We start from the raw sequence: 11,756 nt of genomic DNA, 5'->3' as shown, positions 1-11,756 counted from the left end.
AGTTACGGAGTATTAAAATAATTTTTAAAATAAAAATTAAATAAATTAGTCGGTCACCGGTGACTTCGCCGGAAATTTAACCGGAAAATTTAACGGCAGGACCAAATGTGATACAAAATGAATAGTCATGCACCTAATTTGAAAATGTTAATAGTCAAGGACCAAATGTGATACAAATTGAATAGTCATGCACCTAATTTGAAAATGTTAATAGTCAAGGACCAAATGTGATACAAATTGAATAGTCATGCACCTAATTTGAAAATGTTAATAGTCAAGGACCAAAATTGATACATATATCATAGTTGAGGGACTAAAAATGATATTTGCTCTTTTGCAATATCCCATACTTGTTATTTTTGGCATTTGGATTCCACGACACTGCTAATATGCTATATACGTTACACGTGTGTAACTAGTAGCCATACGCGTAACACGTCAAAACTAAATTTATCATTCTTGAAATTTGAAGCCTTACTAATATGTTATTCACATTACACGTTTGTAGCTAGTTGTTACCTATGCATGACACATAGGGTCATATATGTCGTTCATGCAATTCAACATCTTGTTAATGTGCAGAGCCGGTTTTTTGATTTGTGGGGCCCTGTGCTAGTAACTAAGTGAGGCCCTATCAAAGTATAAATAAACTGCGAATTGAAAACAAATTGCAAAGATAAAAATGCAAAAAACCTAATTTTGGGCCAATATAATCACAAATACATATACTAAATATTATGCCAGAGATTGATTAGGGGCCCCAAAATTTTGGGGCCCTGTGCAGTCGCACATCTTGCACGCCCTAAAATCCGACCCTGCTAATGTGCTATACATGTGTAGTGTGTAGTTATAGCAGCTACCCATATATAACATGTTAAGATAAAATTCGTCATTTTTTAAATTGAATATTCTAATAATTTGCTATATATTTTACACATTTGTAATCATAGCAACTATCAATATATAACACTTCATCAAGATCAAATTTCGTTTTCCTAATTTTTAACATCCTGCTAAGTTGCTATACACATTACACGTGTGTAACTAGTAGCCCTATCTGCAGCACATCAAGATTAAATCTATCATTCTTGAACTTTAAAGTCCTACTAATATGTTATACACGTTGCATGTTTGTAGCTAGTACTTACCTATACATGACACATAGGATGATATATGTTGTTCATGCAATTCAAAAATCTTGCTAATATGCTATACATGTGTACACGTGTCACATGTATAGTTATAGCAGCTACCCATATATAAAATGTTAATATAAAATTTGTCATTTCTGAAATTTAATATTCTAATTATTTGCTATACATTTTGCACATTTGTAGTCATATAGCAACTATCTATATATAACACATCAAGATCAAATTTCATTTTCCTAGATTTTAACATCCTACTAAGTTGCTATGCACATAGTGCTATGCTAAGCACATCAAAATTAAGTCTATCATTCTTGAAATTTGAAGTCCTACTAATATGTTATACACGTTACACGTTTGTAGCTAGTACTTACATATACATGACACATAGGACCATATATGTCGTTCATGCAATTCAACATCTTGCTAATATGCTATACATGTTACACCTGTGTAGTTATAACAGTTACCTATATATAACATGTTAAGATAAAATTCATCATTTCTGAAATTTAATATCCAACTAATTTGTTATACATTTATAGTCATTATACAACTATCTATATATAACAAGTCAAGATCAAATTCCATTTTCCTAATCTTTAACATCCTACTAATTTACTATACACATTACATGCACGTTTGTAAATATAGAAGCTACCTATATAACATATATATTAAGATCAAATCTACTTTTCTTGAAACTTAATAGCCTACTATTTTGCTATCTATATACGGGAGTATAATGTTTGCAAATAAATTAGAAAATAAATTAATTACAAATATTGATAGTATCTTTTAGACTTTAGATTTAATAAAATAAATTAAATAATAAATTTTCTAAGTAATGAGGGAAACCTTCCACCAGACCACTACTCGATGGTGTGCACCGAGTAAAACATGCTCTTATGTAATAACTCACAAATCACAGATAAGAAGTAAACTCACTAGGAAAACCATATGTGACATGGTCATCAACTAAGAGGATGTTAGCAAAAATTAAACTTGTAACATTCTAATACGAAAATCATGTTCTACCCACTCAATCACCCTTTTCAGGACAATTATATACTCCATACTAATTTTGACTGTAGGAATTGTGAGTTGCAATGACTCGCCATCTAGTACCTAAGAAGGCAAATTATTATTATTATTATTATTATTATTATTATTATTATTATTATTATTATTATTATTATTATAAATTATTTGTAGGAACTTATGGTAAAATGTTGCTGTCTGTACAACTAATGTTACTATAAAAGTTGACATGCAGTGGTTTCCAAACAAATCTGTATCATCATGAATCATGATATTAATCTCTTGCCGAAGTTAGAAAAATAATTAGATAATTACCAAAATTAACCACACGTTTATTATTGTAATTATTGCATACTAAATTCTACATATGAAAGACAAAATTGTATTCTGCATGCCATCGTCTTCTAATTTACTACTATAACATTTAATCATAATCGTACACCTGCTAACTACTAACTATAATGTCCTTTACACTCTAATTGTTGACGTTACTCTGCATTCACACATGCTAATAATGTACCAGTATTAATTTTCATGAAATTTAATTTGACTTTCTTATATATTATCAGTATTAACTTTCATGAAAAATGATTTTCTACAGTATTAACTTTCATGAAATTTGACTTTCTTAAGGATTATACAAATTTGCACTCAGATACTTTGTAAATTTAAATTAAATATAGTAATGTTAATAAAATTATAAAATTATCGCAAAAAAATTAATTTTTAATTAATAATAACTAAATATGAAAATATTCATTCAGAGCATATTATATGATGTAAGATATTCTCACAAGATTGATTTTGTAAAACTAAGAATGTTCTTTTGACACGTTTTACAAAGTTTTTTTTAAAACAGAAAAAAAAACTTATTATATATATACACGGCACGCAATATGCACGGATATGTATGATATTTAAATATATACTTTTATATATAATCAGAGATAATGGAAAAAAAATTATATGAATCATGGTTCTCACATAATTAGAGACCTATATATTTATATGATATAAATGACATAGCATAGCAAAATATTTATTTTCATGAAAAAATGTTTATCAAATTGTTATTTATTATGTCGTCAAACATATTTCAACAAAAAGAGAAACAAAGATTTGTGAAATTATTGAATTACATTTATTCTAATGACTTTACTAATATGTAACATTTAATCATATGTTATCATTTTTATATAATTAACATTATTTCAAGCAAAATCTAATATTTTTGTAATCTTAGATTTATATTCTTTTGGAAATAACACTAATAAATGATAATTTGACTTTGTAGTGAAAGGATTGATGTTTTATTTAATAAAAAATAATAATGGGGAGACTTCGGTTGATATATATGACATAAATGATATAACGTTGGGAAATATCTACTTTTCATGAAAAACATATATCAAATTATTTTATTTTTTTTCAGCCACAAGAGAAAACCAATGTTGTGAAATATTGAATTACATTTTAGTCTCATGACTTTAATAATATTGTCAAGTTTAATTATTTGTTACAATTTTATATAATTAACATTAATTTTAGCGAATTTTTTTTTTAAAGTTTTAGTTTGCTGTTCCAATTGAAAAAAAAAAAAACATTCACAAACAATATAGTAAATGATATAACTTAGAAAAACATATATTTTTTGTGAAAAATATAAATCAAATTTTTATTTATTATGCGAGCTAATTCCATTTTTTGTCATAGATTTATAGGTGAGTTCACTAACCCAATAGGGTAGCTTAAGTGACACGTGGACTCTCTTTGTGAGGAAGAATTTCGGGAGAACCCGGGTGACCATAATGGAATTAACTCTTTATTATGCCGTGTATGGACATTTTTCAACAACAAGAGAAAACAATGGTGAAATTATTGCATTACATTTTAGTCAAATGACTTTGATAATATTGTAACGTTAATCATCCGTTATAATTTTTATATAATTCACATAATTTAAAGCAAAAATGTAATATTTTGATAATCTTAGATTTATAATCTTGTTGGAAAAATACTAACAAATGATAATTTGACTTTGTAGCGAAAGGGTTTGATGATTTATTTAATAAAAAATTAATAGGGACGGATTTTGTTGGATATATGCCATAAATGAAATTAATAGCGTAGCAAAATAATTTTTTCTTTTTTATAAAACACATTTATCGAATTGTCATTTATTAATATTTTTTCAATCACAAGAAAAAATCAAAGTTGTGAAATTATTGAATTATTTCATATATTTTAATCTCATAATTTTATTGATATTGTCAAGTTTAATTAAGGTTGTCAAACGATATTAAGGTTGTTTATCTCATAAAATTATTATTGTAATTATTTCAAACTACATTCTAAAAGACAAAATTGTAATCTGCATGCGATTATCTTCTAATTGTAATTATTTATAATTTATAACTATTAACTATGATGTTTTTTATACTCGATTATTGATTGTTGACGTTACTCTTGCATTCATGCCTGGTAATAAAGTATCAGTATTAATTTTCATGAAATTTAATTTGACTTTCTTACATATTATCAGTATTAACTTTCATAAAAAAATAATTATTTTTTACGAATTATGAATATTAATTTTCATGAAATTTAACTTTCTTATGGCATGTTTGGTTGGATGGAAAACCAATTCCATGGAAAAAGTTTTCCAAAAAATTAAGGAAAATAGGTTATTCTCTTGTTTGGTTGGAAGGAAAATGGTTTCCATGGAATTCCACTTCCCAAAAGTTAAGGAAAAGAAATTCTTTGGTAGGGGTAGGTATTTTGTTTTCCAAAGAGGGTGGGAAGAAATATTAAGGCTTAGACTATTTTACCCTCAACAAAAGTTATTAATTACATATGTATATATATTATCACTATTATTACTAAGGGCATTTTGGTCTTTATATTCATAATTCCCTACCATTCCAAATTCAACCAAACAATGGAATCCATATTCCCAGTAATTTATTTTCCACTAACCAAACAGTGGAATTTATTTTCCTGGTAATTTATTTTCCATGGAATTTGAATTCCATTTTCTTTAAATCTTTTCCAGCGAACCAAACGGGCTGTTAAGGATTATACCAATTTACACTCAGATACATGGTAAATTAAATGTCATAAATTTTTGTGTTTATTAAAGATAAAACATTACTTCTAGGCAGACAATTATATTATAATGTTTTCACATTATCTGATTACAGTTTGGTCTATAATTGCTAACTACTAACTATAATGTCCTTTCCCCTCGATTAATTGTTGACGTTATAGTATTAATTTTTTTTTTTTTTGAAGTTTCAGTTTGCTATTCCAATTGAAAAAAAAAAAAAACATTCACAAACAATATAGTAAATGATATTGACGATTCCCCCTGGGCCAGCTCCCGTGCCTCTCGGAGCGAACATGGGTGGACCCCGGACCGTTAAACGGACGGAGAGAAAGACCCTGTAAATTTACCAAAAAAATATAGTAAATGATATAACGTAGAAAAGCATCTATTTTTTGTGAAAAATATAAATCAAATTGTTATTTATTATGTGAGTTAATACAATTTTTTGTCGTAGATTTATATATAACAATCTACTTTTAGTCCTTTTTTTATCAGAACATTATCTTTTGGTCTTAGTATTATTGTGGCATAATCATTTTTGATCCTCCATCAACAAAATTGTTGAAATGTCATTAAATACAAGGACATTTTGATCTTTTTAATACAAAATGCGTTGACCCGTTATATTTTTATGTTTGTCTTTTTGAAAAAAATTCATAATTAAAACCAAAATGTCATTGTATTTAACTGAATTTAAACTGTTTTGTTGATAGAGGACCAAAAAATGGTCGTGCCACAATAATACTAAGACCAAAAGAGGATGTTTTGAACGAAAAAAAAAGTCTAAAAGTGAATTGTCACCTATAAATTTAGGACCAAAAATTAAATTAACTATCTATTATGCCCGTATAGACATTTTTCAACAACAAGAGAAAACAATGGTTGTGAAATTATTGCATTACATTTTAGTAAATGACTTTGATAATATTGTAAATTTGTAACGTTAATCATCCGTTATAATTTTTATATAATTCACATAATTTTAAGAAAAAATATAATATTTTGATAATCTTAGATTTATAATGTTGTTGGAAAAACACTTATAAATTAAATGATAATTTGACTTGTAGCGAAAGGGTTTGATGCTTTATTTAATAAAAAATTAATAGGGACGGATTTTGTTGGATATATGCCATAAATGAAATTAATAGCGTAGCAAAATAATTTATTTTTTTTTTTATAAAACACATTTATCGGATTGTTATTTATTATTTCATTTATTAATATTTTTTCAATCACAAGAAAAAATCGAAGTTATGAAAATATTCAGATCAGAGCATATTATATGATGTAAGATATTGTCCCACAAGATTGATTTTGAAAAACTAAGGAGGTTCTTTTGACACGTTTTACAAAGTAAAAAAAAAAACTTATATTATATATACACGGCACGCAGTATGCACGGATATGTATGATATTTGAATATATACTTTTTATATATAAAATCGGAGATAATGGAAAAAAAATTATATGAATCTGAGAGAAGTAATCTCAATCTCAATGTGTATTAATGAATAAACCATACTAGTGTGAAATAGGAGATTTTTTAATTTTCCGAAATTTCAAGATTTGTATATAAGGATTGAAATCTATGAAGAAACACAGCAGCCCAGCAATGGATGTAGAGCAGTCTCAAGAGCATTGCATATATATACACTGATACAACAGATCTAATGGAGAAGATGAATTTGGTTTGTTTATGAAAGCAGATAATTTTGGTGAGCTTTTTTGTAACCCTTTTTCTTGGTTTTTTTTTTCTGCAACAAAAATCCTATCTTTGCTTTTTTAGCTTCTTGTGTTCTCTGGCTTTTGAGTGGTTTCTTTTCTCTTCTCTTCTCTGCTCCCCACCCCCCGGCCTCCGAGGGTCCCTCTCCCACCGTCCACCGCCCAACGCTCCCCACCTATAAAACCGTTACTTTCTCCTTCATTTTAGCCGGATCAATTGGTTTGTTTTTGCAGATCCAAAGGAGGAGTAATTTTCGGGCTGGTAGTTTCTTCTTCCTCTTTCTTCCTTTTTTTGTTTTTGTTTTTCGCTGACAGTGGGTTTTACTGAGTTTCCTTACAGATTTTGAGGTTTCTTGGTATATTATTACTGAATGATACTATATCTTTGCCTTTTTTCCCCATTTTTGTTGAATGCTTGAGCTTAATGTCACTGTTTTGCTTGATTTATGGCTTGGTTTCGGTTTGCTTTCTTCTCGGTATTGCTGATCCATGGAACACTATGGTTTGGTGTAGTAGTTTGGTTAAATAGATGTTTGTGCTTTTGTTATTCTCATTTTGTGGGTTGATTTAACTTCTCTCTTATTTGCTTGTGTAAAGATGGAGACTTTCATGTTTTTCCTGGCTATTTTCATGGTTCATTCACATTTCATCCTTTTTGTGCCCAAGTTCCATGGATGCCCTGAGTTTTTTTTCCACAAAATTGTGTCTTTTTGTGCCTAGGAATGAGTTTGATTCCATATGTTTTACAAATTAAGTTTATTTGGGCATTGTGTTTGAAATTGAAGCATGAAAGATAAGATGAATAGTTTCTGAATTGAATTTAGAGTAGGTTTTGTTGGGCAGATAGAAGGGGGGAAATATGAAGCTCTCCTATAATCCCCTTAGACCAACGTGTATGTCTGCATTTCTTTATTGCTGAACTCACCTTTAGTTTTTCAATTGAATTGAGAATAGCTTTGGTTGTCTTCTGGTAAGATAGAGAACAAGCACATTTTTAGTGAATCCTGTGGGCTTATTTTGAATGTTTCTCTCTCTCTATTGAGGCAGAGATTTAGAAGCTAAAATGGAGGATGGTTCTGATGTTCGGTGCTGGGATGAGTTAATCCCGGATGCTCTAGGGTTAATATTCAAGAATCTGCCTCTTCAGGATGTGCTTACTGTCATCCCGAGGGTTTGCAAGTCATGGCAAAGAGCCGTGCTGGGGCCTTATTGTTGGCAAGAGATAGACATTGAGGATTGGAGCATGAGCGCCCGCTATGACACTATTGATCGCTTGCTTCAGTTGCTGATTACAAGGTCTCAGGGTTCACTCCGTAAGCTCTGTGTTTCTGGTGTCCTTATGAACCAAACCTTTGAATTCATTGCGGACAAGTGAGTATATATACTTATGTCTTCGTGTTCTTTCGATTTTTTAACACCAAAGACTATCATAATTGATTAATTCTCTAGTAGCAATTTTTATGCGACTGAACTCAATGTGCTATATTTGGTTGCTAGTGCCAAATCTCTGCAGGCATTGCACCTGACGAGGAGTGAAATCGGCGATCCTGCCGTGGAACGGCTAGCCGAGAAGTTCAGTAATGTTACTTTCTTAGACATAAGTTACTGCAATGATATGGGGGCGAGAGCGCTTGAAGCGATTGGGAAGCAGTGCAAGAATCTCACTTTCCTCCGCCGAACAATGCACCCCCTAGAGGTCATTGAGAAGGTCGAGCAGGACGATGAAGCGTATGCCATTGCTGCTACGATGCCGAAGCTCAAGCAGCTCGAGATTGGCTACATGCTCGTCACTACAGAGAGCGTGAACGAGATAGTTAAGAGTTGCAGCGAGCTTGAAGTATTGGACATTCGGGGATGCTGGGGAGTTACCATCGATGAAAGCCTCAAGAAGCATTCGGGGTTGAAGGTTGTTGGACCCGTCGTTTTCGATTGCTACGATAAGTACGGCTGGGAAAATTGCTCCGATAACTCCGGGTCGTCCGGATACCTCCCGTGGGACTTAGTTGGCGGGGATTTGGATGACGAGTATGATGTCTCGGATGGGCTGTGGGACGACGCAGAAGACGTTGAGGACGTGGAAATGTGGTTTTATGATGGCCTGAATACCATCAATGCTGGATATGATTGGCCCCAATCTCCTTGAAAACCTTGCTGGAGAAAGTTCTTATTTTCATATTCAAAAAGGTCCTATCTATTTTAGTATATCCCTAATTCTCTATCAAACTTGTCTGCTGCATTTGATATATATATAGGTGTTTATTATAGTGTCTTGTTTAAGTAAGTGTTTCAACCATTTGTGCTTGGAATGGTTGTACTTTGCAAATGATTATTATAACAAATAAATATAATGCAGTTTGTTGATTGAGTCATTGCTGCCCCTTTATTAATCTGGTTTTGTAGATCTTTCTTGGGTTAGAAATGGAAAACTTTTTCTGATAAGTATTTATTAGTATATTGAATTTTGAAGAAAAAAAAAGGAAAAATAATTATTGGAAAATATGGTCCACAGTCCCACTCCAAAACAAGGTAAAGGTAGAGAACTTTAATGTTGGGTTAATGTAGTGAGATCTCAAGACAGAATTGCTCTCCCCACTACTACTTCAAGAATGAGGAAACCCAAGGAAAAAGGAGGGGAGACAAAGTAGAAGAGTGAACTGAAAGCTGGAATCCCCAAAAGGTCCCATATTTCATCATTTGTATATTTATTTATAGTGTGCATTGACTCTTCAAAAAAAAAAAAGTGTATTTGTTAAGGCATGGTTTGGCTTTTCTTCAACAACCCAATAATCCCACTAAACTTTCCAAGATTTCCCTGTGCCACTTTTTAAAGCTCCCAAAGTCTTTCTTTCTTTCTAACTGTAAGCTATGGTTGGAAAGAGTCTGAAATTGAGCTTTGCTGGGAAAACTTTTTATGCTTTGGTCAACTGAGATAATGCAGAAGCTAATGTTATGGTAGGGGATAGGGTAGCTTTTATGAAAAGTCAAGAATTTGGGAGGAGCATTAGGTTTACGCTAAACTAATCCTAAGTCGTCAGAATTCCTGTCCAAGGGCGCTGGAAGAGGTAAATCGCGAGTCGTCCAATCAGTCTTCAGTTTCCACCTCTGCCTGTACACTCTGCGCACAAGAAACGCTGAAACAAGACTTTCAAGATGACCCTTGAACTATTGAGCTAAGTCCAATAGGGGTTATGTTGGCATTTGGCATTTGGCAATGCCATTTCAAAAAGATTCCATCTTATTGACTCTGTGTGGAAGAAGACATTATCACCCCTGACTGAATGATTTGGTTGTTTGCACTTTGGTTTTATATAGTGAAGATGCCCTTTGGGTAAAACTCCAAACATCAAAATATTGAAGAGAATATTTACTCACTAGTAATGAAATAAGACCTGTCTTTCATCACGTGCGCTGTGTGTGCACCTTCAGTGTAGAATATTTAGGACACTAAAAAAAAAAAAAAAGCACACTATTCTACAAAGGATAAAACAGTTGTAAGTGATGAAATATCTCTTTCAGACCAGGAGAAGCCTTTATTCTGTACTATAGAACATCTTCCAAAGCTGAAACTTTGTGCTCAAATTGAAAGGTTGCAGGATTAGTTGAACTAACACTGCAACACAAAGCTGAAAAGGCTTGTGGTAGACAAAACATATGGATGGGGAAGAACAGAAACTCCAACAAAGCTAATAAAATAATATTAAAATTTTCAAACTCAACTTCATGCTTTATAGGTAGTAAATCATGGTAAATCTATCACCCCAATAAAAGAAAATAGTATTTGGATTAAAGATCCACATATTCACCTTGCCCTACAAAGGTTGAATCTCCAACCTCAAGGACCCCTATATCCTGGTCTAACAGAGCATTTGGGAGAATGTAAATTACGGTAGCTCAGTAGACAGGGTCAGAATGCCGATGTGCACAAGGAATCTGTTCACTTTGGGCATAATCCCCACTCAGCCGCTGCCGAGTTTCCACATATTCACCTTCTTCAAGCTATTTGCAAGATCCTAGCTAAAGATTGGAATTGCCAATTGTACAAGGAGGCTAACAAGTGTATTGACTATGACAGGATAATTGGGCATCAGTACTCGACCCGGAACCAATGGCAGGACTCGGAACTACTAGTAGGACCCGGAACCACTGGCAGGACCTAAAAGCAAGATAGTTGTCGTTCAAACTACCCAAGACACCTCATTCCTCAGCATCAATGCTCAACTGTTCAACTCCTCAGCATTGATGCCCAACGTTCAACTCCTCAGCATTGATGCCCAACGTTCAACTCCCCAGCATTAATGCTCAACGGCTCCTCAGCCCCTGGGCATTAACGCTCCATTACTGAGCTGAAGGAAATAAAAGGACACACAAGACATTACTAAAGGGGGACACTTCTTACGACACTTGAACTTAGACAAAATAACACTCAACTCATTTTGTACACTGAGCACTGCACTCAATACTGTATTCAAATACTTGATAACATTCATACTCAAATAATATACCGGTAACCATTATTACCCTCAGACTGGATGACAATTGGTTTCGAGGATTTACAGCATAATCCCTACTTAGCCGCTGCCGAGTTTCCACATATTCACCTTCTTCAAGCTATTGATCCTAGCTAAAGATTGGAATTGTCAATTATACAAGGAGGCTAACAGGTGTATTGACTGGGTGACAACCAATTTCGAGGATTTACAGCTAATAGGCCTCCATGTGATTGAAGCTCCTTTGAG

At 32.3% G+C, this 11,756-nt stretch overlaps 1 protein-coding gene across 2 annotated transcripts; it reads left to right on the top strand.

The window, feature by feature from the left end:
- The first annotated feature begins 6,745 nt into the window (after window positions 1-6,745).
- LOC116014349 (F-box protein FBW2-like) lies at window positions 6,746-9,389 on the top strand. 2 transcript variants are annotated; one of them, XM_031254389.1, is made up of 3 exons: window positions 6,746-7,013; window positions 8,068-8,391; window positions 8,518-9,389. In XM_031254389.1, exons 2-3 carry the CDS (start codon window positions 8,084-8,086, stop codon window positions 9,161-9,163), a joined length of 954 nt encoding a protein of 317 aa, XP_031110249.1. In that variant the 5' UTR covers window positions 6,746-7,013; window positions 8,068-8,083; the 3' UTR covers window positions 9,164-9,389. The 2 variants fall into 2 exon arrangements, with proteins under 2 accessions (XP_031110249.1, XP_031110250.1); XM_031254390.1 differs by lacking the exon at window positions 6,746-7,013 and adding an exon at window positions 7,029-7,282.
- The last annotated feature ends 2,367 nt before the right edge of the window (window positions 9,390-11,756 follow it).

The sequence above is a fragment of the Ipomoea triloba genome, chromosome 3 (genome assembly GCF_003576645.1).
Source record: "Ipomoea triloba cultivar NCNSP0323 chromosome 3, ASM357664v1".
Lineage (NCBI taxonomy): Eukaryota > Viridiplantae > Streptophyta > Magnoliopsida > Solanales > Convolvulaceae > Ipomoea > Ipomoea triloba.
The sequence above is the reverse complement of the archived record's forward strand: the minus strand, read 5'-3'. Positions and strand labels throughout refer to the sequence as shown.

What these genes read in the sequence shown, in the direction of transcription:
- LOC116014349 (XM_031254389.1), top strand. Translation starts at nt 8,084, where the DNA reads ATGGAGGATGGTTCTGATGTTCGGTGCTGGGATGAGTTAATCCCGGAT. An exon ending in TTTGAATTCATTGCGGACAA is followed by an intron (nt 8,392 to 8,517) that starts GTGAGTATATAT and finishes TTTGGTTGCTAG; the next exon opens with TGCCAAATCTCTGCAGGCAT.